Source organism: Leucoraja erinacea, chromosome 4, assembly GCF_028641065.1.
Source record: "Leucoraja erinacea ecotype New England chromosome 4, Leri_hhj_1, whole genome shotgun sequence".
In the NCBI taxonomy this organism is placed as follows: domain Eukaryota; kingdom Metazoa; phylum Chordata; class Chondrichthyes; order Rajiformes; family Rajidae; genus Leucoraja; species Leucoraja erinaceus.
This window is the reverse complement of record NC_073380.1, coordinates 101,657,880-101,683,130: the sequence shown is the minus strand read 5'-3', so window position 1 is coordinate 101,683,130 and position 25,251 is coordinate 101,657,880. Positions and strand designations below refer to the sequence as shown.

At 41.2% G+C, this 25,251-nt stretch overlaps 1 protein-coding gene across 2 annotated transcripts in view; it reads right to left on the bottom strand.

Annotated features, from left to right (window-relative positions):
* dok6 (docking protein 6) overlaps window positions 1-25,251 on the bottom strand; it is a 479,143-nt gene that overhangs the window by 49,443 nt on the left and 404,449 nt on the right. The window contains exons 6-7 of one of the 2 annotated variants that reach the window (XM_055634870.1): window positions 14,084-14,222; window positions 12,266-13,966 (exon numbers count right to left, since the gene is read on the bottom strand). In XM_055634870.1, coding sequence (XP_055490845.1) covers window positions 13,838-13,966; window positions 14,084-14,222 — 268 coding nt within the window. In that variant the 3' untranslated portion in view covers window positions 12,266-13,837. Of the gene's footprint in view, window positions 1-12,265; window positions 13,967-14,083; window positions 14,223-25,251 lie in introns of those variants that run through there. The other variant, XM_055634869.1, reaches the window with a different exon arrangement.

Here is a 25,251-nt window from a genome sequence, read left to right as displayed (position 1 = left end):
AAATACAGGTAGACACAAAAGCTGGAGTAACTCAGCAGGACAGGCAGCATCTCTGGAGAAGGAATGGGTGTCGTTTCAAGAAGTATCTCGACCCAAAATGTCACCCATTCCTTCTCCAGAGATGCTGCATCCCGTTGAGTTACACCAGCTGATTGTGTCTGACTTCGATTTAAACCAACATCCGCAGATCTTTCCTACACATAAATACAGGAGAGTTTTGCTGACACATGAAATATGCAGTTTGGAGTCCAAATCTCTGTCGTACTGCCAGCACAGGGAACCAAATTTTGACGAGTGGGATATTTTAGTGCCTTGAGTGGAAGAGGTACTGGTTTGATTTCTGCTCACTGATCAAACCTAATAAATAAATAGAGGCATGGTAGGGCACCCCTGACCTTTAGAATGCATATCCTGGTTAACCACAAGTGTAGGAAGCAGTGTCAGCTGGAACTTGTGTGTCAGTTCACTTTGTCTTGGTAGTTACCCAATGCTGAGGGTTTTGTGGCTGGGACGTTCCAGGAAAGGGCCGGCCCACCAATATGCAGAGTGACTGCCAGACAGGCAAACAGAACAGGCAGGCTTTTCAGGAGACCCTTAAGAACATCCTGTTCTCTACCTAATGGTCAGTTCTGAGTAGCTTCAGTTTTATACAGCAGGGAAACAGGCCCTTCGGCCCTGCAATTCTATACCAACTATCAATCACCCATTCCCGCTCGTCCAATGTAACCACACTTTCTCATCCACTCCTTGCCCACAAGCGGCAATTTACAGAAGCCAATTAACCTGCAAACACGCATGTTTTTATGTTTGTGTGCGGTCTCGTGGTGAGACCACACCTGGAGTATTGGAGTTCCTAATCTGAGGACAGACATTCTTGCCATAGAGGGAGTGCAGAGAAGGTTCACCGGACTGATTCCTGGTATGTCAGGACTTTCATATGAAGAAAGACTGGATAAACTCGGCTTGTACTCGCTAGAATTTAGAAGATTGAGTGGGGATCTTATAGAAACTTGCAAAATTCTTAAGGGGTTGGACAGGCTAGATGCAGGAAGATTGTTCCCGATGTTGGGGAAGTCCAGAACAAGGGGTCACAGTTTAAGGATAAGGGGAAAGTCTTTTAGGACTGGGATGAGAAAAATATTTTTCACACAGAGAGTGGCGAAGCTCTGTAATTCTCTGCCACAGAATGTAGTTGAAGCCAGTTCATTGGCTATATTTAAGAGGAAGTTAGATGTGGCCCTTGTGGCTCAGGAGGTATGGAGAGAAGGCAGGTACGGGATACTGAGTTGGATGATCAGCCATGATCATATTGAATGGCGGTGCAGGCTCGAAGGGCCGAACGGCCTACTCCTGCACCTATTTTCTATGTTTCTATGTTTCTATGTCTTTAGGATGTAGGAGGAAACCAGAACACCTTTAGGAAACCACATGCGGTCATATGGAGAATGTGCAAACTTCATACAAAAAGGACCCGAGATCAGGATTAAAGCTGGGTCTCTGGCACTAGGAGACAGCAGCTCTACCAGCTGTGTCTCTGTGCTGCCCCTAAGCCACTGTGGCAGTATTGTGGCGTGCATCCTGAATCAAGTCAGTAGTATCACCGATAGCTCTGATGGATGAGGAGAGAGCAGAAAGATCAAGAAACTAATAATTTTAGATGGATTTATACTTACTTGTAGCTCTGAATGCATCCCCTAGGGATGAGCACTAATGGGATCCGTGCGAAGAGAGATAATTCAAGCACTAGATGTATAAGGATGTGATACTGAAAGCCTGCCTGACTGTCGCTGCACATTGCCAGAAACCTGCTTCATGGCTCTACCCTCTGCTGATGCCCTCCAGGTAGTGTCTGGTCAATAGTTTGGTGAGGGCAACCTTTGTTAGACAGTCCCAATCTTGCCAGTTCACAGCCTGCCTACACCTCCTGAAAGCCCCCTGCATCCTCCTCACAACCCACAACACGTCAGAGCTTCATATGGCCAGGATAATTGGAAATATTACACTCGACCCCTTTATTCAAATCCCATTCTGATAGATTGTGAGCATCTAGGAGAACCCCAGCACAGATATCATGTGCTACTTTGTTAAGGAATTTCAAGTACCATGCATCAATTAGTGTGTTGTTAATTATCCTGCTTTTATAATCTCAAAGTATTCCAGCAGATTTGTCAACACATGAATTCCTTTTCATATAACCATATAACAATTACAGCACGGAAACAGGCCATCGCGGCCCTACAAGGCCGTGCCATGCCGAACATGAATCCTTTTCATTATTCTCCAAAACCTATCATCATTTTCCTTCACCAATCCCTTTGCAATAAATTCCAGCATTTCCCTACTACTGACGGTGGGCTAACTGGTTGAAAGGTCCAAGATTCCTTAGTCACTCCTTTCATAAATAATAGGATTATATTAGCTCATTTTGAATCTGCAAGAACCACTTCAGAATCTGAGGAATTCTGGAACATAATAAACGGGCATCAGGCACCTCCACAGACAGATCCTTCAAAGCCTGGACTGTCGGTATTAAGCCCGGGAGATATAATACATTAAATCCCATTCATTTCTATGGTTCTAATCTTTTATTCATGCTATATTTCATTACGTTCTATACATAGATTCAAGGACTACAGTAAATAAGACCAGAACAAACAATCTGTTGGAGGAATCCACCGTGCCGAGCAACTTCTGTGGGGGGAAACAATTGTTGATGCTTCGGGTCAAAAGCTTGGATCATAATAACCATGGGAACATAGCCATTGTGAGAGAAGAGGAAGAATGGTGAGTCAGAGGCCACTACGTGATGGGTGGACCAAGCTGTGGTGAAGAATTAGGGGCAGATCAAGCCAGGTAGGGGACGGAGAGGAGAGTAACATAGAAACTTAGAAAATAGGTGCACGAGTAGGCCATTCGGCCCTTTGAGCCTGCACCACCATTCAATATGATCATGGCTGATCATCCAACTCAGTATCCTGTTCCTGCCTTCTCTCCATATCCCCTGATCCCTTTAGCCACAAGGGCTACATCTAACTCCCTCTTAAATATAGCCAATGACCTGGCCTCAACTACCTTCTGCGGCAGAGAATTCCAGAGATTCACCACTCTCTGTGTGAAAAAAGTTTTCCTCATCTCGGTCCTAAAAGATTTCCCCCTTATCCTTAAACGATGACCCCTTGTTCTGGAAGTTTAGTTGGGAGACAGAGGCAGGTGGTTGATAATTGGACACAGACAAAGATGAGGCAGATGGTGTCAAGTATGGGGAGGGAAGAGTGAATGTGGAGACTGTTAGGTAAGTGATAAGCAGGAACACAAAAGGCTACCCGTGCTGGAATAGAAACATAGAAAATGGGAGCAGGAGGAGGCCACTCGGCCCTTCAAGCTAGCTCCGCCATTCATTGTGATCATGGCTGATCATCCCCTATCAATAACCCGTGCTTGCCTTCTCCCCATATCCCTTGGTTCCGCAAGACCGCTATCTAACTCTCTCTTAAATCCATCCAGTGACTTGGCCTCCACTGCCCTCTGTGGCAGGGAATTCCACAAATTCACAACTCTCTGGGTGAAAAAGTTTTTTCTCACCTCAGTCTTAAATGACCTCCCCTTTATTCTAAGACTGTGGCCCCTGGTTCTGGTCTCGCCCAACATAGGGAGCATTTTTCCTGCATCTAGCTTGTCCAGTCCATTTATAATTTTATATGTTTCTATAAGATCTCCCCTCATCCTTCTAAACTCCAGGGAATACAAGCCTAGTCTTTTTAATCTTTCCTCATATGACAGTCCCGCCATCCCAGGGATCAATCACATGAACCTACGCTGCACTGCCTCAATCACAAGGATGTCCTTCCTCAAATTAAGTCTGATAAGTCTTTTTCTTATTGAGTCCACACACAAGATTAGAAGATGTTCAGCCAGAGCTGAACACACTCCTCGGCATCTGCATACAATGGTGTGTGTCTTGTCACTTCTTGTAGCAATGTTACAACATTTTGAGATTTAAAAAATCAAGTCTGCAATTTATCCCATCAGATAAAGCATAACAATAAGTTTAATTTGACACCTAATTCACTTTCATATCTCAAGTAATAAAAAAGGTATGGACATTTTCATACTCGGAAATTAGCATCTTGTTCCCTATTGATTTTCTATGGACATAACAAAAAAGCTGTGATCGAGGACAGTCAAAAGCCCATAACCTTCTTAAAAATTAAGAGAACTGAATGAAATTTTCAGTTATCATAGATTGAACCATTCTGAAACAAATATAAAATAATCTTACTTGGAGGACCTGAAATTAAAGCATATAATTAGTTAGTTACCCAATTGTCGCTAATTTCAAACTTCAATTACTAGATCTAAACATCTATCCATTTCTTAATAAATGACTAACATTTTTAAATAGCCTAAGTGTCCAAATAATATTCACAAATAATTCACAATAAAACATGATTTTTAAATCTCATTTACATCAATTTATAGGCCAAATGGAAGGAATTTAGTGTTCAATTGCTGTAAATTAAAGTCAATTTAAATCAGCTTTCTAGTGGGATCCTGTGAACGCGCTGGTTTAGAACGTTCACATTGCGCTGGATTTGTGCCCTCAAATGCCCAGAAAAATACTGCGGGATATAAAGAGCCCAAATTGAACTATTCGCTATAGAAAACTTTATATACAGGGTTTTTAAGAAGCCCCTTTTAATGTAAAAATAAGGTACATACCTTTAATTGTTTGCTTAATAAAACCCTGGGGCTGCGAGAGGTCGCGGGTTTAGAGAGCGATTTTTAAACTACTATAACTATTATACAAGGCCATAAAAACGAATAATACCTTTTACGATGGGGTCTTTCAGCGATTTTCCGTTAATGATTTACTAGGCTGAACATTTTCGATTGCAACAGCCTAGTAAAAATCGCGTTTTAAACCTGCCCCCTCTAAACAGCGCCAAAATCGCGCACACGGGGTGGGACAGATTCTCAGACACGATTCAGGTAGGTTTTGTAACATACCTACTTCTTGTGCGTGGTGATGGAAAGATTGGTGGAAACGGGGCCGCATGAACGCTCTTTCCTTGACCCTCATCTGATAAGTAAGGAAGGTGATAATAGGGGAGGTGAAGGCTAGGTGCAACCAGACCCACGGGATCGAAAAGGGGTGATCAGAGCTGGAGGGTTGGGATATGGAAAATGGAGCAATTTTTTTTTTCCCGGAGCTCCCGCGGCAACAGCTGCGTCCACTGGACTGGAGGGCGGCAGCTTCGACCACCCTCGGGCTGCGGAGTTTGAACCGGCCCGTTCGCGGAGCACTGTTGAGCCGCGGGACTTACTTACCATCACCCGGTGGGGTCACAACATCGGAGGCCTGGATTGTCTCAGCGCAGAGGGAGAACAAGAGACAAAGACTTAAGATTTTTGCCTTCCGTCACAGTGAGGAGGTGCCTGGTGAACTCACTGTGGTGGATGTTAAATTTGTGTTTATTGTGTGTTTTGTTATTTTATTCTATGTATGACTGCAAGGCAACGGCATTTCGTTCAGACTGAAAGGTCTGAATGACAATAAAGTTTCCAAGATTCCAAGAAATTGATAGGTTCAGAGAAGGATCAGATGAAAGGAGGGAGGGAGTGTAGGGAAATATACCAGAAATGTACCTAAAATTAGAAAATTCATTGTTCATATCATTTGATTGAATGCAACCCAGGTGGAATATGAGGTGTGGTTCTTAATTACCATTAGGCCTCACCCAGGCAGTGGGTAAGGTTGACAAATGAACAGGTCGATGTGGGAATGGTTACTTTCATTTCACTGCACATCTCGTATGTGTATGTGACGAATAAACTTGACTTGACTTGGGAAGAGGAATTGAAATGGCATACAACTGGGAGCTTAGATAGGCCATTACGGACTGAGAAACAGTGGGCCATCTTGTCCGTGCATGGGTTCTCTGATGTAGAGGAGGCCACATCAGGGTGCACCAAATGCAGTAGACCTGGTTGGATGAAGCTTTCTGCATTCCTGCAATCCTACTGTTTTGGATGATGAATATCACTAGCATTGAGGATCCATTTTTATATTTTCCCCAGTGATTTTCCATTATTTCCAAATGATAAATAAAGAGCAGTGTAACCACACAATCCAGGGCCAACTTCATTGAATATATCTCCAAAGAAACCTCAAATGTGAATTTGACCATGGTGTCAATTAGATCCATTTTTGCCACCAAAATTATCAATTTTGGTGGCAAAAACAGGAAAGCAGACTACTATCTAAATGGTGGCCGACTAGGGAAAGGGGAGATGCAGCGAGACCTGGGTGTCATGGTACACCAGTCATTGAAAGTAGGCATGCAGGTGCAGCAGGCAGTGAAGAAAGCGAATGGTATGTTAGCTTTTATAGCAAAAGGATTTGAGTATAGGAGCAGGGAGGTTCTACTGCAGTTGTACAGGGTCTTGGTGAGACCACACCTGGAGTATTGCGTACAGTTTTGGCCTCCAAATCTGAGGAAGGACATTATTGCCATAGAGGGAGTACAGAGAAGGTTCACCAGACTGATTCCTGGGATGTCAGGACTGTCTTATGAAGAAAGACTAGATAGACTTGGTTTATACTCTCTAGAATTTAGGAGATTGAGAGGGGATCTTATAGAAACTTACAACATTCTTAAGGGGTTGGACAGTCTAGATGCAGGAAGATTGTTCCCGATGTTGGGGAAGTCCAGGACAAGGGGTCACAGCTTAAGGATAAGGGGGAAATCCTTTAAAACCGAGATGAGGAGAACTTTTTTCACACAGAGTGGTGAATCTCTGGAACTCTCTGCCACAGAGGGTAGTCGAGGCCAGTTCATTGGCTATATTTAAGAGGGAGTTAGATGTGGCCCTTGTGGCTAAGGAGATCAGAGGGTATGGAGAGAAGGCAGGTACGGGATACTGAGTTGGATGATCAGCCATGATCATATTGAATGGCGGTGCAGGCTCGAAGGGCCGAATGGCCTACTCCTGCACCTAATTTCTATGTTTCTATGTCTATGTTTCTATCCGCAGCGTCTTGTTTCTAAATTGTTTCATTGCACACACAATGTTGCCATCAAGATTCTTATTGGGACTGCCTCTTTAAGGTCTAAGTGTCACAATTCAGTCAGCAGATTATGAAAAACCTTCTTGGGAATAGATAATCTAGTTAAATCACTACTGTGATATTTTGGTGCCATAGATCCTTGTCTACTTTGCTACTGAAAATATTTCCTCTGTCAGTTTGCTCTTTAGTTCGCTGAGCGTCAGGTCTTCATATTGTATGTATCCTTATCTCTTCCATGGCAAAATACTGGGACTGGTAGGAAGCTTCATATTATATTTCTAACACCCAAGACAATTTTCCTATTTTGGACGTACCAGTGTTCAATGAAGTTCCTTCACTCCAGTTTTCTAAATAGATTTATTAATGTCTTGTTTGTCGGACTTGATTTGCTTGCGGCAATTCCAATCTAACCCGGAGATCTTTCAACTTTCATTTTTTTCGACTGCAGCTACTTTCTGAGAGAACAATTCAAGCTTGATTCTCAAGCCCCAGGGTGTTATTACCATTAGTTTGACAGCCATATGATTGGCAGTGTATTCTCTCCTCTATTTCTTGAAATTGTATACATCAGTAATCAGCTTATTTTTTTTGTTCCACACTGCGATATGTTGCAATTTTCTTTCTTGATTCACAAGACCTTTTTTCAGTTTAATGCATTTTGCTTGTTTGCTTTGGCAGATGCCATTTCCATAATGATGTAGTTGTTTGACCATCTTTCACAATCTTTCTTCACAGCCTGATAGCTTCCCATGTAGTAGTATAAATTTATATTTCAAATTCTTTTTCACTTCTTGAGATTACATTTGTCATTACTGAGCTTAAAGGTTTTCTCTGATATCCACAGCCTTTTCCTGATTTGACTCTTTTGCAAATGTCTCCTCTGCAAATGTTCCTGTTGTGCAAAATTTCACCCCATGTAATTTTGCAAATCAGTTTCATAGCTCCACAACGATATGTTTATACTTTATCAGTTTAGGATTATTTTGCTGTAACACCTGGTCCCATCGCAAGGGAAACAAATGAGCTGAGACAGAAGTCCCCAAATCAGAGAGGTATATGAAGGATAGACGCAAAGCACTGGAGTAACTCAGCAAGTCGGGCAGCATCTCTGGAGAAGAAAGGATGGGTGATCCGTAAAGAACATGCAGGAGGAATTGTGCGGAAGTAGATTTGTGTAGCAATAGGCATTTACCCAACGAAATGGAGCTGGGGTCGTCTGAAGAACTCTGGGTGGTGGGATCATAGAGAGGATCAGGGAAGATGGTTGGACTAATGATTAAGCTTTATGGGAGGGCAAGGAACCATACAGCAAGCAAACAGGCCCTTCGGCCCAACTTGCCCATGCCAAGCATGATACACCATCTACACTAGAAACATAGAACTAGTCCCACTTAGCCGCGTTTGGCCCATATTTCTCTAAATCTTCCCTGTCCATGTAGCTGTCCAAATGTATTTTTAATTTTGTGATCATACCTGCCTCAACTGCACCACATGTGTTGCCCCTCAGCTTCCAATTAGATGTTTCCTCTCTCTCCATAAGCCAATATCCTCTGGTTCTTGATTTCCCTACACAAGGTAAAATACATTGTGCATTCACCCTGTTAAATCCTTGCATGATCTTATACACCTCTGTAACATCACCCCTCATCCTCCTGCACTCCAAGGAATATAGTCCGAGCCTGCTCAATCTCTCCCTATCAACTTTAGCAAGTTCCTGTCTAATACCAGCAAAGTTTGCCTTGCCCCAAATCAGAACTTGTGGGCCTGCCCTGTCTTTATCCATAACTATTCTAAAGCTAAAAGAAAAGTGGTCGCTGATTTAGTCATGTGATTTAGTCCCTGTGGGTGATGTCTCCTTTAACCATATAACAATTACAGCACGGAAACAGGCCATCTCGGCCCTACAAGTCCGTGCCGAACAACATTTTTTTTCCCTTAGTCCCACCTGCCTGCACTCATACCATAACCCTCCATTCCCTTCTCATCCATATGCCTATCCAATTTATTTTTAAATGATACCAACGAACCTGCCTCCACCACTTCCACTGGAAGCTCATTCCACACCACTACCACTCTCTGAGTAAAGAAGTTCCCCCTCATGTCACCCCTAAACTTCTGTCCCTTAATTAATCAGGGTAAGAGGGTAAACCCTCTGGCCCAGGCAGTGTAATTAGTCATGTGGTAAAAACCCTTGTGGACTAACTGGCTTAACTATTCAAGTATAGCTTAACCTTTTCCTTCTGGGGTACCAGGGTCCCATGTACTTCAAAAGGGCATTTATTGAATAAATGCCCAAGCAGAACATGGTGCCTGCCTCAATGACAACTGTTACTTAACACATACGTTCACCGTAATGAAGTACTTCAGGAGATTGGTTATGGTGCAAATCAACTGCCACCGAAATTACCTGGATCTGCTTCATTTTGTCTATCGCTGTAACACAAGGTAACATCAGATGCTATCTCACTGGCTCTCCACTCTGTTCAGGACCATCTGGATAACTGGAACACACACATCAGGCTGCTGCCTACATTGACTACAGCTTACCGAACAAATACATCACTAAGGTCCAATACTTGGACCTCGGTACCTCCCTTTGCAGATAGGATCGATGTCTTCAATCAATGCGGATCGGTAACAACATCTCCTGTAAGATGGTTTATTTTGGTAGTCAATAGACAATAGACAATATGTGCAGCAGTAGGCCATTCGGCCCTTCAAGCCAGCACCACCATTCAATGTGATCATGGCTGATCATCCCCAATCAATACCCCATTCCTGCCTTCTCCCCATATCCCCTGACTCCGTTATTTTTAAGAGCCCTATCTAGCTCTCTCTTGAAAGTATCCAGAGAACTGGCCTCCACCGCCCTCTGAGGCAGAGAATTCCACAGACTCACAACTCTCTGTGAGAAAAAGTGTTTCCTTGTCTCCGTTCTAAACAGCTTACCCCTTATTCTTAAACTGTGGCACCTGGTTCTGGCCTCCCCCAACATCGGGAACATATTTCCTGCCTCTAGCATGTCCAAACCCTTAAGAATCTTATATGTTTCAATAAGATCCCCTCTTATCCTTCTAAACTCCAGAGTATACAAGCCCAGCCACTCCATTCTCTCAGCAGAGACACATTCTCTCAGCATATGACAGTCTCACAATCCCGGGAATTAACCTTGCAAACCTACGCTGTGCTCCCTCAATAGCAAGAATGTCCTTCCTCAAATTAGGGGACAAATTAATCACAGTACAAAAACTGCTAAGGATGTTTTAATTTGCTGCTGATGCTGCTTTTGATACACAAAACATTAGTAATGGATGAGAATTAAAGATAACCATTTAATAACATATTACCATTATTTCAATAATATGAATGTGGACTGATAGGGTTTGTAATGCATCCCATTCACTCTAATGTTATTGGGTTCACAACATTAATAAAGTTGGCTATATTTTATTGTGGCTTTTATTCCCAGCATCACATGCTAAAGAAATGACTGACCTAAATATTTCACTCTTTTTTCAGATGCCTTATATTAAGAATTATTCCCCAGCTGAGAGAACAAAGATGTGATTTCCAAAAAGGTATTTCACATTTCCAGCATGAAAAGTAAGCTGCACAAGAGCAGTAGAGTCCAACTGCTTAACCATGAGGCTAATATCAGAAGCTCACCGTGCACAAAGAAACACCAAGCTCGATCCATTCCATTACACAAAGTCGCAACTTTGCACTGCACAGATGCAGAGCTTCAAGAGGGATCCTTTTTAATACATGCCATAATCAAAACTTAGCCCACATCAAATTCCCTCAGCACCACAGTCAAATCATATGCATATAATGGCACTGGTATGTAGATATAGATGCAATATCTAATAAGCGTATTAATTATGATATTCCACATATACCTTTCAAACAAAAAGCTATTCACAGCCCTAAATCAGAAACATATCTTTCATTGAATCTGAAGTAATTGTTTAAACATTTTGATTCTCAGTTACGATAAATGCATTGGAAAGCAAGCAAATGTTTTCTTTAGCTGGGCAATTGATGTGTTAAGATTTCATTATTTCTCTGTTAAAAAGGAAGTGCAATTGTATGCAAATGTCACGCAGAATGAATACAGACGCAGAAGGAATCTGAAAATTACATTGCATTTTCTCTGCGACTAATTATGTACCAGTTTCTGTCACATGCCATTGTGAGCTGCAGCTCTGGGCTATGCAAACCAGATTCAAAAGTGATGTGACAATCCATTTGAAACAGGGGTAGTAAAAGACCAATTATTGCAGCAGCTTGTCGGAGATTTATTGGCTTCATCGAGGCTAATACAAGCTTTTAAGCTTTTAGCTTCAGTTTCATTCAAATCAAGAGAACTCCTGCCAATTGGGTAGAGCTAGGATGATGCATAGAGATCATCATTTTATGAGGAACTAGACCAAGTGCAGACCCATTGGGTCTCTTCCCCCAACGTGCGGTTGTGGGGGGGGGGAGGTGGCATGCAGCGTCATACACTATCCCCCCCCCCCCCCCCCCCCCCCACTCACGCTAATTACCCCCCTTGATATTATATTAATGTTATTAATTTGCTCGTTTTACCCCATAACCACCCTATCTACTGATGCATAGCCCCCAACTTGCAGGCACATCTAGAGGGGAGGGGGAGGGGGGAGGGGAGGAGGGGGGGGGGGGAGGGGAGGGGGGGGGGGGGGGACAGGGGGAGAGGGGGGAGGAGAGGAGAGAGGGGGAGAGGAGAGAGGGGGAGAGGAGAGAGGGGGGGGGAGGGGGGGGGAGAGGAGGGGGGGGGGGGAGAGGGGGGAGGGGGGTGGGGGGAGGGGAGAGAGGGAGGGGGAGGGAGGGAGGGGGAGGGGGGGAGAGAGGGGGGGAGAGAGAGAGGGGGGAGGGGGGGAGGAGAGAGGGGAGAGTGAGAGGGGGGGAGGGAGAGGGGGGGGGGGGGGGGGAGGAGGGAGGGGGGGGAGAGGGGGGGGGGGGGGGGGGGAGAGAGAGACCCCCAAACCCCCCAAACAACCATTTGCAGGCAGTGCTTTTTTCCTTCAAACTAACCATAACCATATTTTCATTTTCAAACCAAATTAAGGGTACTTACTCACAGCTGTGTAGACATTTGTTCAGTCATTCAGAGCTCAGACCTCCACGTTGTAGAGACTGATTGAGGCACACCACTTCCTGGTTTTATTGTCCCTCCCCCATCCCACCAGCAGGAGCAGCAGAGAGAATGGGGAATTTTGTAAAATCATTAATATCTCTTTCATATTTCATCGACGGGAAAAATCCTCAGCACACATATGGCGGAGGGGGGCTCTGAGTGAGGTGGCCAAAAATGACGGCCATAGGTGGCAGCGTTCTCTTAGAAATCGCAGCACAGATCGCTAAAACCGGCCAAGAACAGACTTTTAGTAATATAGATAAACAGAGCTTCTATCAAAAAGCTTCTGTGCACAGACAGAAGTGACTATTTTGTGGGAAGAAAGTGATAGATCCTGCTAACGTTGCAAAGGTCTGAAATGGGTCAAATTCAGATGGTGGGAAATAATAAGAGTACATTATTCATTGAACAATTTCTCATTTTATTATTTTTGCTGAAACCCATCAATAGAAGGTTGCAAGTTAATTGAAAGAACAGTCAGCCTGTCAGGTAATTAAACCGCAAAATAAATCACACGTTGGCAAGTTAGAATATGTTTAATTAATAAAAACTAATCGATATATGAAATGGAACCATAGAAACAGCTGCTTCACCAATTTTCAAACCAGTTATTTTCCGTCAAAAAGATTTTGCTGTGAAACGTAAGGAGATATTGCTTTTATCTTTCAATAGGCATCATTGATAGAGGCATGGAAAAGATCCTGGATTTAGAAGCAGAAGCCAGCCTGCGCTTACACAGATGGCCAGAGAGAAGGATTCACCAAGAAGAAAATGGGGTTTCTTTTAGTTCACTAAGATAGTTTGTGTGGAGTAATTGACTATGTGTCTAATCTATTTGGAGAGATTGATGTTATGCAGATGAGTTTGTTATGTACACCAACTTGTCTAATCATAATTGCAGAGACTTGGGAATCTTGTCTGATCAGTATTAATTAAATCTGCTTGCGTGTTTAACAATAATAGTGTGTTCAGAACATGGGGGACAAATTCATCCTTAGTGATAAATCTGTGCTGAAGAATATACCACCAGTTTTGGTTGCCTTCTGAGCTCAGGCACTAAAGATATTCTTGCACATATCTGGCGACTAATGATAAGTATTGCCTCAATAAATACTAAATAACAGTCTAAACCCGCTCTAATAACTAATTTTGAAGCATTACATGTGAAAGGATGAAATGTTTCCTTTGTTGTGGTTTTGTTAATATATATCCACCTTTACTAAATGGGCCTTATCTATCTGAATCTTGGTTGGGTGGAAAGTTATTAATGAAGCAGGGTCAACTGTGTGCAGCAACCACATAATGAGAAAGGTGGCTATGTAGTTTAGAGTAGTAGAATTCTGAGAGCATTTTTTGGGATATTATCAGTTTAATGCATAGTAGGTCATATTTAACAGTTAATTCATATTTAATTCAGAGATTCTTTACTCATGTCTGGCTCCAAAGCTAATCTTTGCATACACTACTGTACATTATGTGGGAGAGTGAGGAGAGAGGTTTTAATATACAGGTGCACCCTTACTGATAGGTCCAACCTTCACTGAGTTGTCTGTATCAAGTTATTACAACATGATTTTGGTTTTCAATGAAAGATACCTTCCGCAAGGAAATTAGCACGAAGGACTAAATGCCCAAATCCAACAAGGGTTTTCAACAGAGGTTGATCGCGAGTCTTTCATTAAATGAGCATTCATTCTCCAACGAGCCTTTTGCTGTTGCATTGGAGGACTGTTCCAAATCTAATGTAAAGTAATTTAAAACGCTCATGTCAAATTTCACTACTAGCCCACATGACAAAAAGCTCAAGACATTGAATTATTTTCATTGAATGATGCTGAAGTCTACAGGGTACCTACCCGTGTTTTCTTCTCAATCTCCAGCATCAGTTGCTCATGTTGTTCGGCGATGGCCAGAGTCGCTGAATGCACCTTCTGATAGATGTTCTCTCCTTCCCGTGTCTGAAATGTAAAGAGTCCCTCTCCTGTATCACACATTCTGTAAATGACAAACGCAATAGTTGTCATAGCTTGCATCTTTGTTCTTTCAAATAAACTAAGGCACTACTGAAGTTAAACAAAAGGAAGAATATTTTACTAATTGAATACTTAACACTGAGCATTTCAGATTGGTAGCTATTTGATACCTCATGACAATCTGTTTCTCATCTCAACAGTGATGATGGAAGATTGAATGGAAATATATTGACCCAGAATTTATGGGAGTAAGGCAATGTAGCAGCATTCCATGTTTATTAGATTTATGCCTTAATCCCACAGCTCAAGAAATACATGAGGCACATTTTTTAGGAAGTGCAAGCTAATAACAATATGTTAATGCCAACAAGCTATCAGAGAGCTTGGTTGGCAATGGCACCAATTGTCTTGGTCTTCAACCAATGCAACTTAATGATAGAGATACAAAGAAAGAAAGCAAAGTAAGAACCACAAATAATACACAGAAAAGAAAATGAAGAAAGAGAGATTGGATTTGGCATTAAAATGCAAACTGTTTGCTTTGGAGCACTTTACCAATCTATATAAAACCTCCGCCAAGTTATGACCATAATTCATCTTAATACATTCTGTAAAAATCATTAAAGCATATCCATGAAAACATCTTCATGGCATTATGAACAGGAAATGTCATACGTGACATCGTAATCATCTATAAAAAAAAGTAGCAGGGCACCTTGCCAGAGATAATCATTTTTAAAAATTAAAGCAATTTGTCACATCATTGATTCCATTTCCCTTGTCCATTTTCTGCTTGAACAACACCCAGCCTCGGCTAAAAGTGGACTCATCTACTTCCAGGTCTCTTTCTCCACAATGCTACCTGACCTATTGAGTATTTCTAGCTTTTTAGGTCTTTGCCAAAGAGTAAATTTGTAGACATTGGTCACTGGACATAACATTTATTAATTGTATTAGAATGGATATTTTGTACTTTAAAGTGAAGAACTTGCTTGTGGCCTGGCTGTTCAGCACCTTTTACAGGACCATTGACATGTTTACTGTTGCCTGATAAATTGTAGCCATGTGATCCCTGGTTTCCTCACCAAACTTGACCATTCACATGCAAGGTCAGCAAAAATTCTGACGAGACAAATTAAAAATGAGAGAGATCATTATGCACTGTTGCTGTTAGTACAACTTCTCACTCTGCTTTAATATCCCCACCAGTTAAAACAGAATGACAAAACAAATAGGAGTGCTTTCACACAGATTACACAATGCAGTTAGAAACATAGAAAAATAGGTGCAGGAGGAGGCCATTCGGCCATTCGAGCCAGCACCGCCATTCATTGTGATCATGGCTGATCATCCCCTATCAATAACCCGTGCCTGCCTTCTCCCCATATCCCTTGACTCCACTAGCCCCTAGAGCTCTATCGAACTCTGTCTTAAATCCATCCAGTGACTTGGCCTCCACTGCCCTCTGTGGCAGGGAATTCCATAAATTCACAACTGTCTGTGTGAAAAAGTTTTTTCTCACCTCAGTCTTAAATGAACTCCCCTTTATTCTAAGACTGTGGCCCCTGGTTCTGGACTCGCCCAACATTGGGAACATTTTTCCTGCATCGAGCTTGTCCAGTCCTTTTATAATTTTATTTGTTTCTATAAGATCCCACCTCATCCTTCTAAACTCCAGTGAGTTCTAAACTTAAGTTCTCGCAATTAACTCATTTAAAAAAAAAAACGGCAAAGTTCATAAAGATTGAGAGAGCTTTGAGAAAAGAGGCAAAAGAAACACTTGTTATTTTAATTGTATTCAAGGTTTCAAGCTCATTTAATTGCCACATGTACCAGTGAAATTTGAGTTACCATACAGCCGCACTAAGTGAAAAGCAACAAGACGCGGAACCACATCAAAGTTAACATAAACATCCACCACAGTGAATTCCACATTCCTCACTGTGATGGAAGGCAATAAAGTTTAATCTTTTCCCTCAGTTGTATTGATATAGTATGCAAATAATCATGTTCAATTCATGTCGCAGTGCAACGAATGGTTTGGCAATTCATGAAAAAAAAATGCATGAACAGATTTAACAACTTTGCTCTCTCATCTTACTGATTAATAACTGGATTTTATTAGGTTACTTCTGTGAATAATATTATAGTGATACTGTTACTATAGTAACAGTTTAGGTGTAACATATGAAGAGTATATTTCTATCCACTGCCAATGTCACAATAACAGATCTGAAAGTTGTAGCATAACAAGCCCGATATTTTAACATGAAATAACAATTAGGCTCATTTATTTAATATAAAATATAGTTACAAGTTAAATAATGAATGTACCACAAAAATGCTGGAGAAACTCAGCGGGTGCAGCAGTATCTATGGAGCGAAGGAAATAGGCAACGTTTCGGCCTGAAACGTTGCCCATTTCCTTCGCTCCATAGATGCTGCTGCACCCGCTGAGTTTATCCAACATTTTTACGTACCTTCGATTTTCCAGCATCTGCAGTTCCTTCTTAAACACAATAAATAATGAATGTAGTGGGTTAACATCATCTCAGGGTACCATTTGAAAATGATTCATTAACATGATTGGCAATTTTGGTCTCAGTTGACTAGCTTAGATCAAACCATTATTAGTGCATTACTCACCTAATGTAACCTAAGGTGACCTTCATACATGTGGCAAAGAATGCGAAAGGCATTTAGCCTTAAGGGGAAGGTACATGAATTCTCTAGGCAGGAAACCTGAGGCAGTAGCACAGATCCGTAACACATAATCAAAAATGAGCACAAGTAATATATAATAATTAATTTTTCTCCCCAATATTTAAACATTGTTAACTTTTGAGCAAAGAAGTTAGAGCTTACAAAAGTTGAAAATGTGCTCATAGGCTGGGTAAATGGGCTGTGTCTCTTTTAATGTAATGATCCCAAAATATGTTCAGGTTTTCCTGTGTAAACCTTCCCCATTTATTTATAGTGCATAATATTAATTTAAATCTAGCTATAATAGATTGGAATGGAGTGGAATAGTTTATTGTCACATGTGACAAGGCACAGTGAAATTCTTTGCTTGGTATTCAAATAGTCGCCACATACGGCGCTGACTTGCAGCTGCCAACGTTTACTCTCATCACTAAAGTATCGAGAGCCCGTCTTTTTTTCTATTTTTTAAATTTTATTAGAAGTAAGTACAATAATGTGGTACCTTGTAGATACCTAATATATATTGACGTTACATTAAAAGAAAGAACGAGAATAGTAGAAAAATAGAGAAGTGCGTGATACCGAACAGTGAGAAGAAGGAAAGAAGAAAAGAGAGAAAATAGAGAGAGAAAAATAAGAGATAGAAAACAGGAGATTGAAGGAGATATCGCTATTTATTATTCTTGATCACCCGATCCTGAAACAGTTAATTTCTACGGTTATGTTGCACAATAAGCTTGTAAGAAGTCGGTAAATGGAGACCAAATCATTAAGAATTGATCTGCTTTGTCTGTTAGGAGGAGTCACTTTTCTTCAAGATGTGAGGTTACCGACATGTTTGAAATCCACATTTTCAACGTTGGTTTGGATGTATTTTCCCAAAATTTCAGTATGTTTTTTTGCCGTTATTAAACCACAATTAAGGAAAGATTTTTGACAGTTTATTCCCATCTTCCATTGATCCGAATATAATCATTCCAATGTTAGGGTCAATATATTTTAAAAAGAGCCCGTCTTTAAAAGGACCCACGCACAATACATGCAACACTTGGCCGGCTACTGCAGAGTGTTGCTACTTCTAGGATAGATTCTGCAAAGGTCAGAGAAGGCATTGAGAATATTCTGTGTATGACGACTGAACGAAGCAGATGAAGCCTTCTGGTTTTGAATATGGAGCTTGGCTGACCTCTGTAATGCAGCAGTAACTAGGAAACTGTGCGACGTGGTATAGATCAGCGGCAGCTGCTTGGACTGCCTGTGAATTAACTTGATCTTGAAGAGCAAAGCAACTTGGGTACTTCAAGGTTGCTGAAGATGATATATTTTAGTAAGGACTGTCCAGGTGAAGCCAAGCCTGTGTAGATATTGTTCTTCAGGCAGCTAATCTATCAGCATAGGTCTGTAAACATTCAGGTTGAAGCTGGTTTGTGTGATAAGCCTTTAATGCCTCTTCTTGCATGCTTCCAACAGCTTCCTGTAATGCTTCAAACAATTATTGTCTCTCTCCATGTTTGCCTGCAAAATAAGTCTTCCAAATGATTTTAAATGAATATGGCTGGGTTAATCTTGCCGGAGCAACAGGGCTCATAAAATTGCATTGCTGCATCTGCAACCAACGACAGAACATAATTTTGTTTAAATCCTTTGGAAGGCTGACCAGATTGGGATGAATCAGATATTAGCCGGAATGCTGAATGAAAACCAGATTCATATAACGCAGAGAGGACCAAGAAATGATTACTAGAGATAATTAGCCCATACTATACTTTACTCAGAGAGTGGTAGCTGTGTGGAATGAGCTTCCAGTGAAAGTGGTGGAGGCAGGTTCGATTTTATCATTTAAAAATAAATTGGATAGGTATATGGATGGGAAAGGAATGGAGGGTTATGGTCTGAGTGTAGGTAGATGGGACTAGGGGAAAGTAAGTGTTCGTCAAGGACTTGTAGGGCCGAGATGGCCTGTTTGGTAATTGTTATATGGTTATATATTCCAGTCAATCAACAGCAACTTGCTATAGGGGTGGGGGGAGGCGTTGGTAAAGTCACACGGAGATGCCCATTCTGACCAGATAGCTTGCTGCCATCAGGATAATGAGGCCTGAATGCCAAATGTGGCCCAGGCTTTCCACTGCTATTTGGCAGGAGGGCGATCTACCCACTGTTCTCTGTCACACGCACAGCGTTACATTCACTCTACTATGTTTATATTAATGCAAGAATAGAATAGAAACAATGTGAATAGAATTCATATTTTAAGTTACAATTATGCCTACAATGGTTGGAAAAGCAGTAATTATATGTGAGGACAGTTCGGCTATTATTCCCCTTGACTGAATGTATTATCAGGTACATTTAAATAATTTTTATTCATAATAATACAAATAATAACTAGAGGAGGATAAAATAAAATCTCAGAGGAATGTTCGCTAGAGTATAGTCAGCTGTCCAAGAATAGAATTTTGGACATTATTAATTCTTTCAAATGAATTGCATATAAAACATTACATTTTCATGTCAATCAATTCCGAATATTATCTAATTGAATAAATATATTCTAAGCAATTCAATTTCTTCTGTGTCTTTTCTGTTACTACATTCACTAAGCAATCAATTCTGCATGCTTCTTCTTCTTGCGTTTGTGGCAGGAGAGGTTATGTAACGGCCTCCGGGTGCTGTAGCCGGTTCAGTGTGCTGTTGTCAAGGGCCGTGAGGTCTACCCCTTCTCCAGGGGGTGGAGGACAGTGCAGCATGCTTCAAAAAACATACGAAAATAGGAGCAGGAGTGGGCCACCAAGCCCTTCAAACCTACCCCACTATTTAATATGGTCATGGTGAATCTGTTCTAGACCTTATCTCAACTTCAGTGGGAGGGCCCTCATAACCCCGAGCCATCAAATATTATCTACTTCTTTAAATACTCCCAATGATCTATATAACCATATAACCATATAACAATTACAGCACGGAAACAGGCCATCTCGGCCCTACAAGTCCGTGCCGAACAATTTTTTTTTCCCCTTAGTCCCACCTGCCTGCACTCATACCATAACCCTCCATTCCCTTCTCATCCATATGCCTATCCAATTTATTTTTAAATTATACCAATGAACCTGCCTCCACCACTTCCACTGGAAGCTCATACCACACCGCTACCACTCTCTGAGTAAAGAAGTTCCCCCTCATATTACCCCTAAACTTCTGTCCCTTAATTCTGAAGTCATGTCCTCTTGTTTGAATCTTCCCTATTCTCAAAGGGAACAGCTTGTCCACATCAACTCTGTATTCTAGGATTTATGGATCTAGTCTTCATCTCCAGAAACTTCTGGGGCAGATAATTCCAGAGATTTACCAATTTTTGTGAGAAGAAATTTCTACACACTAAGTTTACATGTCAACTCTCTAATCTTATACCTGCATCCCCTGAATTGAGACTCCCATTAGTGGAAACATTTTGATATCTGCTCTGTCATGCCCCCTAGGTGGCATATCTCAATAAGACCAGCCCTTATTTGTCTAAGCTCCAAGCAATATAGATCTAATTTCTTTACCCACATGTGATGGCACAAACCGCTTTTTTCAGAAATGTGTTTGGTTGATCTCTTTGGAACTGTCTCCAATGCCAGCATGTCCCTTCTTAAACAAAATACAATCATTTTCAGTCTGAAATACATATGTTTGTTTTCCCCTGAGAGAGACTCTGTCAGACTAATTCATTATATATTCTGTCACACACCAGACTAATTCATTATAAGTAACATTTAATGCTTTCATTCATACAGATAAAACGATACACAATATTCCACAAGCCACTTTATGATGAAGTCATTCCGTTTGTATCCATATTCCTTGAAGCTGTTTTATATTCTCCCCTGCACTCAGACTCCCAACATTACAATACAATGCAATGAACTTTATTTTTCCGTCAGGTTGAACATCATCAGCAAGATTTAGAAATATGAGATTTACAAAATTCTTAAGGGGTTGGACAGGCTAGATGCAGGAAGATTGTTCCCGATGTTAGGGAAGTCCAGGACAAGGGGTCACAGCTTAAGGTTAAGGGGGAAATCCTTTAAAACCGCGATGAGAACTTTTTTCACACAGAGAGTGGTGAATCTCTGGAACTCTCTGCCACAGAGGGTAGTTGAGGCCAGTTCATTGGCTATATTTAAGAGGGAGTTAGATGTGGCCCTTGTGGCTAAAGGGATCAGGGGGTATGGAGAGAAGGCAGGTACGGGATACTGAGTTGGATGATCAGCCATGATCATATTGAATGGCGGTGCAGGCTCGAAGGGCCGAATGACCTCCTGCACCTAATTTCTATGTTTCTATGTTTCTATGACATTTGGACACTGGTTGAGAAACGTTTTTTTGTTTCCTCTGAGTATGCGAATACTCAGGAAATGACAATAAAGATTTACAATTACAATTTGGTCCCCTCGACTTATTAATTGATCAATGTACTTACTCATGACAACCTTGCAACCTGAGAATGATTTATTCCCATCTTTTGTAATCCTGTTATTACCCCCATTATCCACAATTACAACTGTTCTACATTGTTGACCAACTTCCTGTGTAAGAACCATTGAAAAGCCTTCCAAGGAAACAAATTCATTACATCCACTGGTTCTATTCTAGTCAAATCCTCAAAAAACATTTGGAGATTGATAAGCATATTACAAAAACTACTAGATAGACAAAAATGCTGGAGAAACTTAGCGGGTGAGGCAGCATTTATGGAGAGAAGGAATAGGCGACGTTTCGGGTCAAGACCCTTCCTCGGACCCGAAACGTCGCCTACTCCATAGTTGCTGACTCACTCGCTGTGTTTCTCCAGCATTTTTGTCCACGTTCGATTTTTTTCCAGCATCTGCAGTTCTTTCTTAAAGTCAATAACTACCATGATCTGTTATTACATCTTTCATTATGGGTTTCAGAATTTTCCCCACCTCTGAGTTTCGACCAATGTTAACAGTACTGTGACTGCTCCTCAGTATCCCTACTCCTTTGAAACTAACATGAAGGAAGAAGAAAAAGATACCTACCCTAGTGCCCAACTTTAGTATCATCTAGCCTTTGACATCAGTGAAGGGAAGGAAAATAACACTATCCAATCTTTCCTAAAGAAACAACACAGACAACCTATGATGACTATTGGGGCCAGCTCCACTTTAAAGAACTGAATTTGAATTTGAAAATACACATTCCTCTGCAGTTTGGGGGAAAATATTCTCTTTGTGTCTAAATTTAGTTATAAATAAATTGATTTGAAAAGGGCTTATGGGATATAGTTTTAGAAATTGTTAGAGAATTAATAACCATATAATAACCATATAACAATTACAGCACGGAAACAGGCCATCTCGACCCTTCTAGTCCGTGCTGAACACATAATCTCCCCTAGTCCCATATACCTGCGCTCAGACCATAACCCTCCATTCCCTTCCCATCCATATAACTATCCAATTTATTTTTAAATGATAAAAACGAACCTGCCTCCACCACCTTCACTGGAAGCTCATTCCACACAGCTACCACTCTCTGAGTAAAGAAGTTCCCCCTCATGTTACCCCTAAACTTCAGTCCCTTAATTCTCATGTCATGTCCCCTTGTTTGAATCTTCCCTACTCTCAGTGGGAAAAGCTTTTCCACGTCAACTCTGTCTATCCCTCTCATCATTTTAAAAACCTCTATCAAGTCCCCCCCTTAACCTTCTGCGCTCCAAAGAATAAAGCCCTAACTTGTTCAACCTTTCTCTGTAACTTAGTTGCTGAAACCCAGGCAACATTCTAGTAAATCTCCTCTGTACTCTCTCTATTTTGTTGACATCCTTCCTATAATTAGGCGACCAAAATTGTACACCATACTCCAGAATTGGCCTCACCAATGCCTTGTACAATTTTAACATTACATCCCAACTTCTATACTCAATGCTCTGATTTATAAAGGCCAGCACACCAAAAGCTTTCTTTACCACCCTATCTACATGAGATTCCACTTTCAGGGAACTGTGCACAGTTATTCCCAGATCCCTCTGTTCACCTACATTCTTCAATTCCCTACCATTTACCATGTACGTCCTATTTTGATTTGTCCTGCCAAGATGTAGCACCTCACACTTATCAGCATTAAACTCCATCTGCCATCTTTCAGCCCACTCTTCCAACTGGCATAAATCTCTCTGTAGACTTTGAAACTCTACTTCATTACCCGCAACCCCACCTATCTTAGTATCATCTGCATACTTACTAATCCAATTTACCACACCATCATCCAGATCATTGATGTACATGACAAACAACAGTGGACCCAACACAGATCCCTGTGGCACCCCACTCGTCACTGGCCTCCAACCTGACAAACAACCATCCACCATTACTCTCTGGCATCTCCCATTCAGCCACTGTTGAATCCATCTTGCTACTCCACCATTAATACCCAACCAATTGACTGATGACTTGGCATTCTTCTCTTGTCTCACCCATAGGAGGATAATCAATGATGGGACGGTGCTATTTAGTTGCTATCAATAAAGGGACAGTGGTTACTCAGTGGTTACTCAGTGGTTAGGAAACTAGTATAAGGGAGAACCCCTATGGACTGAGTGCCAACACACTAAGGAAGAAATACTGGAGGAAAAGTCTATTTGAATTAGGAGAAACTTAAATGGGTGTTGAGATATCAGAGTCGATGTATTAGACGGGTGGATCTAAATTGGTTAACCCTTGATAGCAAAGTGGCTTCTACGATCAAGGTGGAAAGAAATTGTCCCTAGAATTGGCATTCTTAATTGGATTTATGATAAAATTGACAACATATAGAAATTGCTTGATTAACTTTGAACAGCTGGGAATTCCACAGGAATTGGAATGGAATTGTGTTATCGGCCACAATACTGTGGAATGAGATGGACACTGAAATTTAGAATATTAAATTGAAGGCTGAGACTGAATTTGGTTGAATTGAAACATTCATCATGGTTTGCTTGAATTAAGAGTCACACCTGTAGGGAAATTTGGACTGAACCCAGCTGATATTTATATGAGAAACCATCAGATATACATATTATAACTGTGTGAATATGGAGAGAGCTGATTAATGTTGACCGAGGATAGTAAAGATATATTATAGAACAGAATAGTAATAGGACTACAGTGACAGAGTAGAATATGATAGAGCAAAATAGTTAAATGGAAAAGGGACAGTAATACAGTGAATGTATGGGAAAGCATTAGTACATGAGTGGTAACTTGCTTTGTTCCAAGTTTTTCAGGAATTATAGGTTATAGGTTTGACTATGGAAAGGGATGGAAGAATGGGCAACAACCCAGATGGAGGGAATTCGCGCTCACTAAAACTTGGGAGATGAAGACTCATCAGACGGAAATTGTGAAGCTACGCCCACGAAAATATGGGAAGCTTGACAAGATTCCGGGATGAAACATCATCATCTGGTTGTTGTTAATAAATGGAGAATGTAATAGACACACATATGAATATCTGGTTATCTGATTATCTGACTATTTGGTTATCAAAAATGATGGTCTATCATATATGATAAAAGGAAGGAATGTTAATTCTTGTTAAATTGGAGAGGCCAGGACACTAAAAACGATTAAAGGTTTCTGGGCTGCTAGGTCATTTGGTCAATTTAAATGTGCCTTCTGCAGAAATAGGACAAGCTGCAGAATGGTGCCAGTTTGTCTAGTGCCTAGATAAGAGCTACAGGAAGAGAATACGAACATCTGCAGATCCTGAAAATTAGGTGCAAATTGCTTGGAATGAATTGGATGAATGCAAACCAGACCTACACATTGTACATACTGTTGCAAAGCTTTACTTTGCTAGATGTTGATTGGATTAAGTATTAAGCCTTGTCTGGTTTTCTTGAATATTTGGGCAAATGTTGCTACGTTTGCTTCCTTTCAGAAGCTCCATTTGAATGCGTTGTATTACTTACTGTATTATTGGGTTAGGGAAATGTCTATCATATACTGTGTTAATCGATATCCATTATTGGACTGTATAGAGACCATCCCCATGTGGTCTCTATATGGCCCCTCAATGTTCGGGGACCTATAAAAGGCCACTCCCACGAGGTCCTGTGTCGATCTTCCGGGAGAACGTTTAGGACTGCGTAACCTTCTGGAGTGTCTCTGCTTGAACGAGGCTAAAGAGGGCTTGGCCAGGCAGATATGAGGATCAAACCCGCGGTGGTTAGGCATAGTAGTGGGAACTGTAATTGTGTTTTGTCAAAATAAAGTTTAGATGCGCAAGTGCTTGACTCAGTGATTTTTTTACTGAAACTAGACTGGGGGGGGGGGCTTAGAACAAGCTATTTACAACAC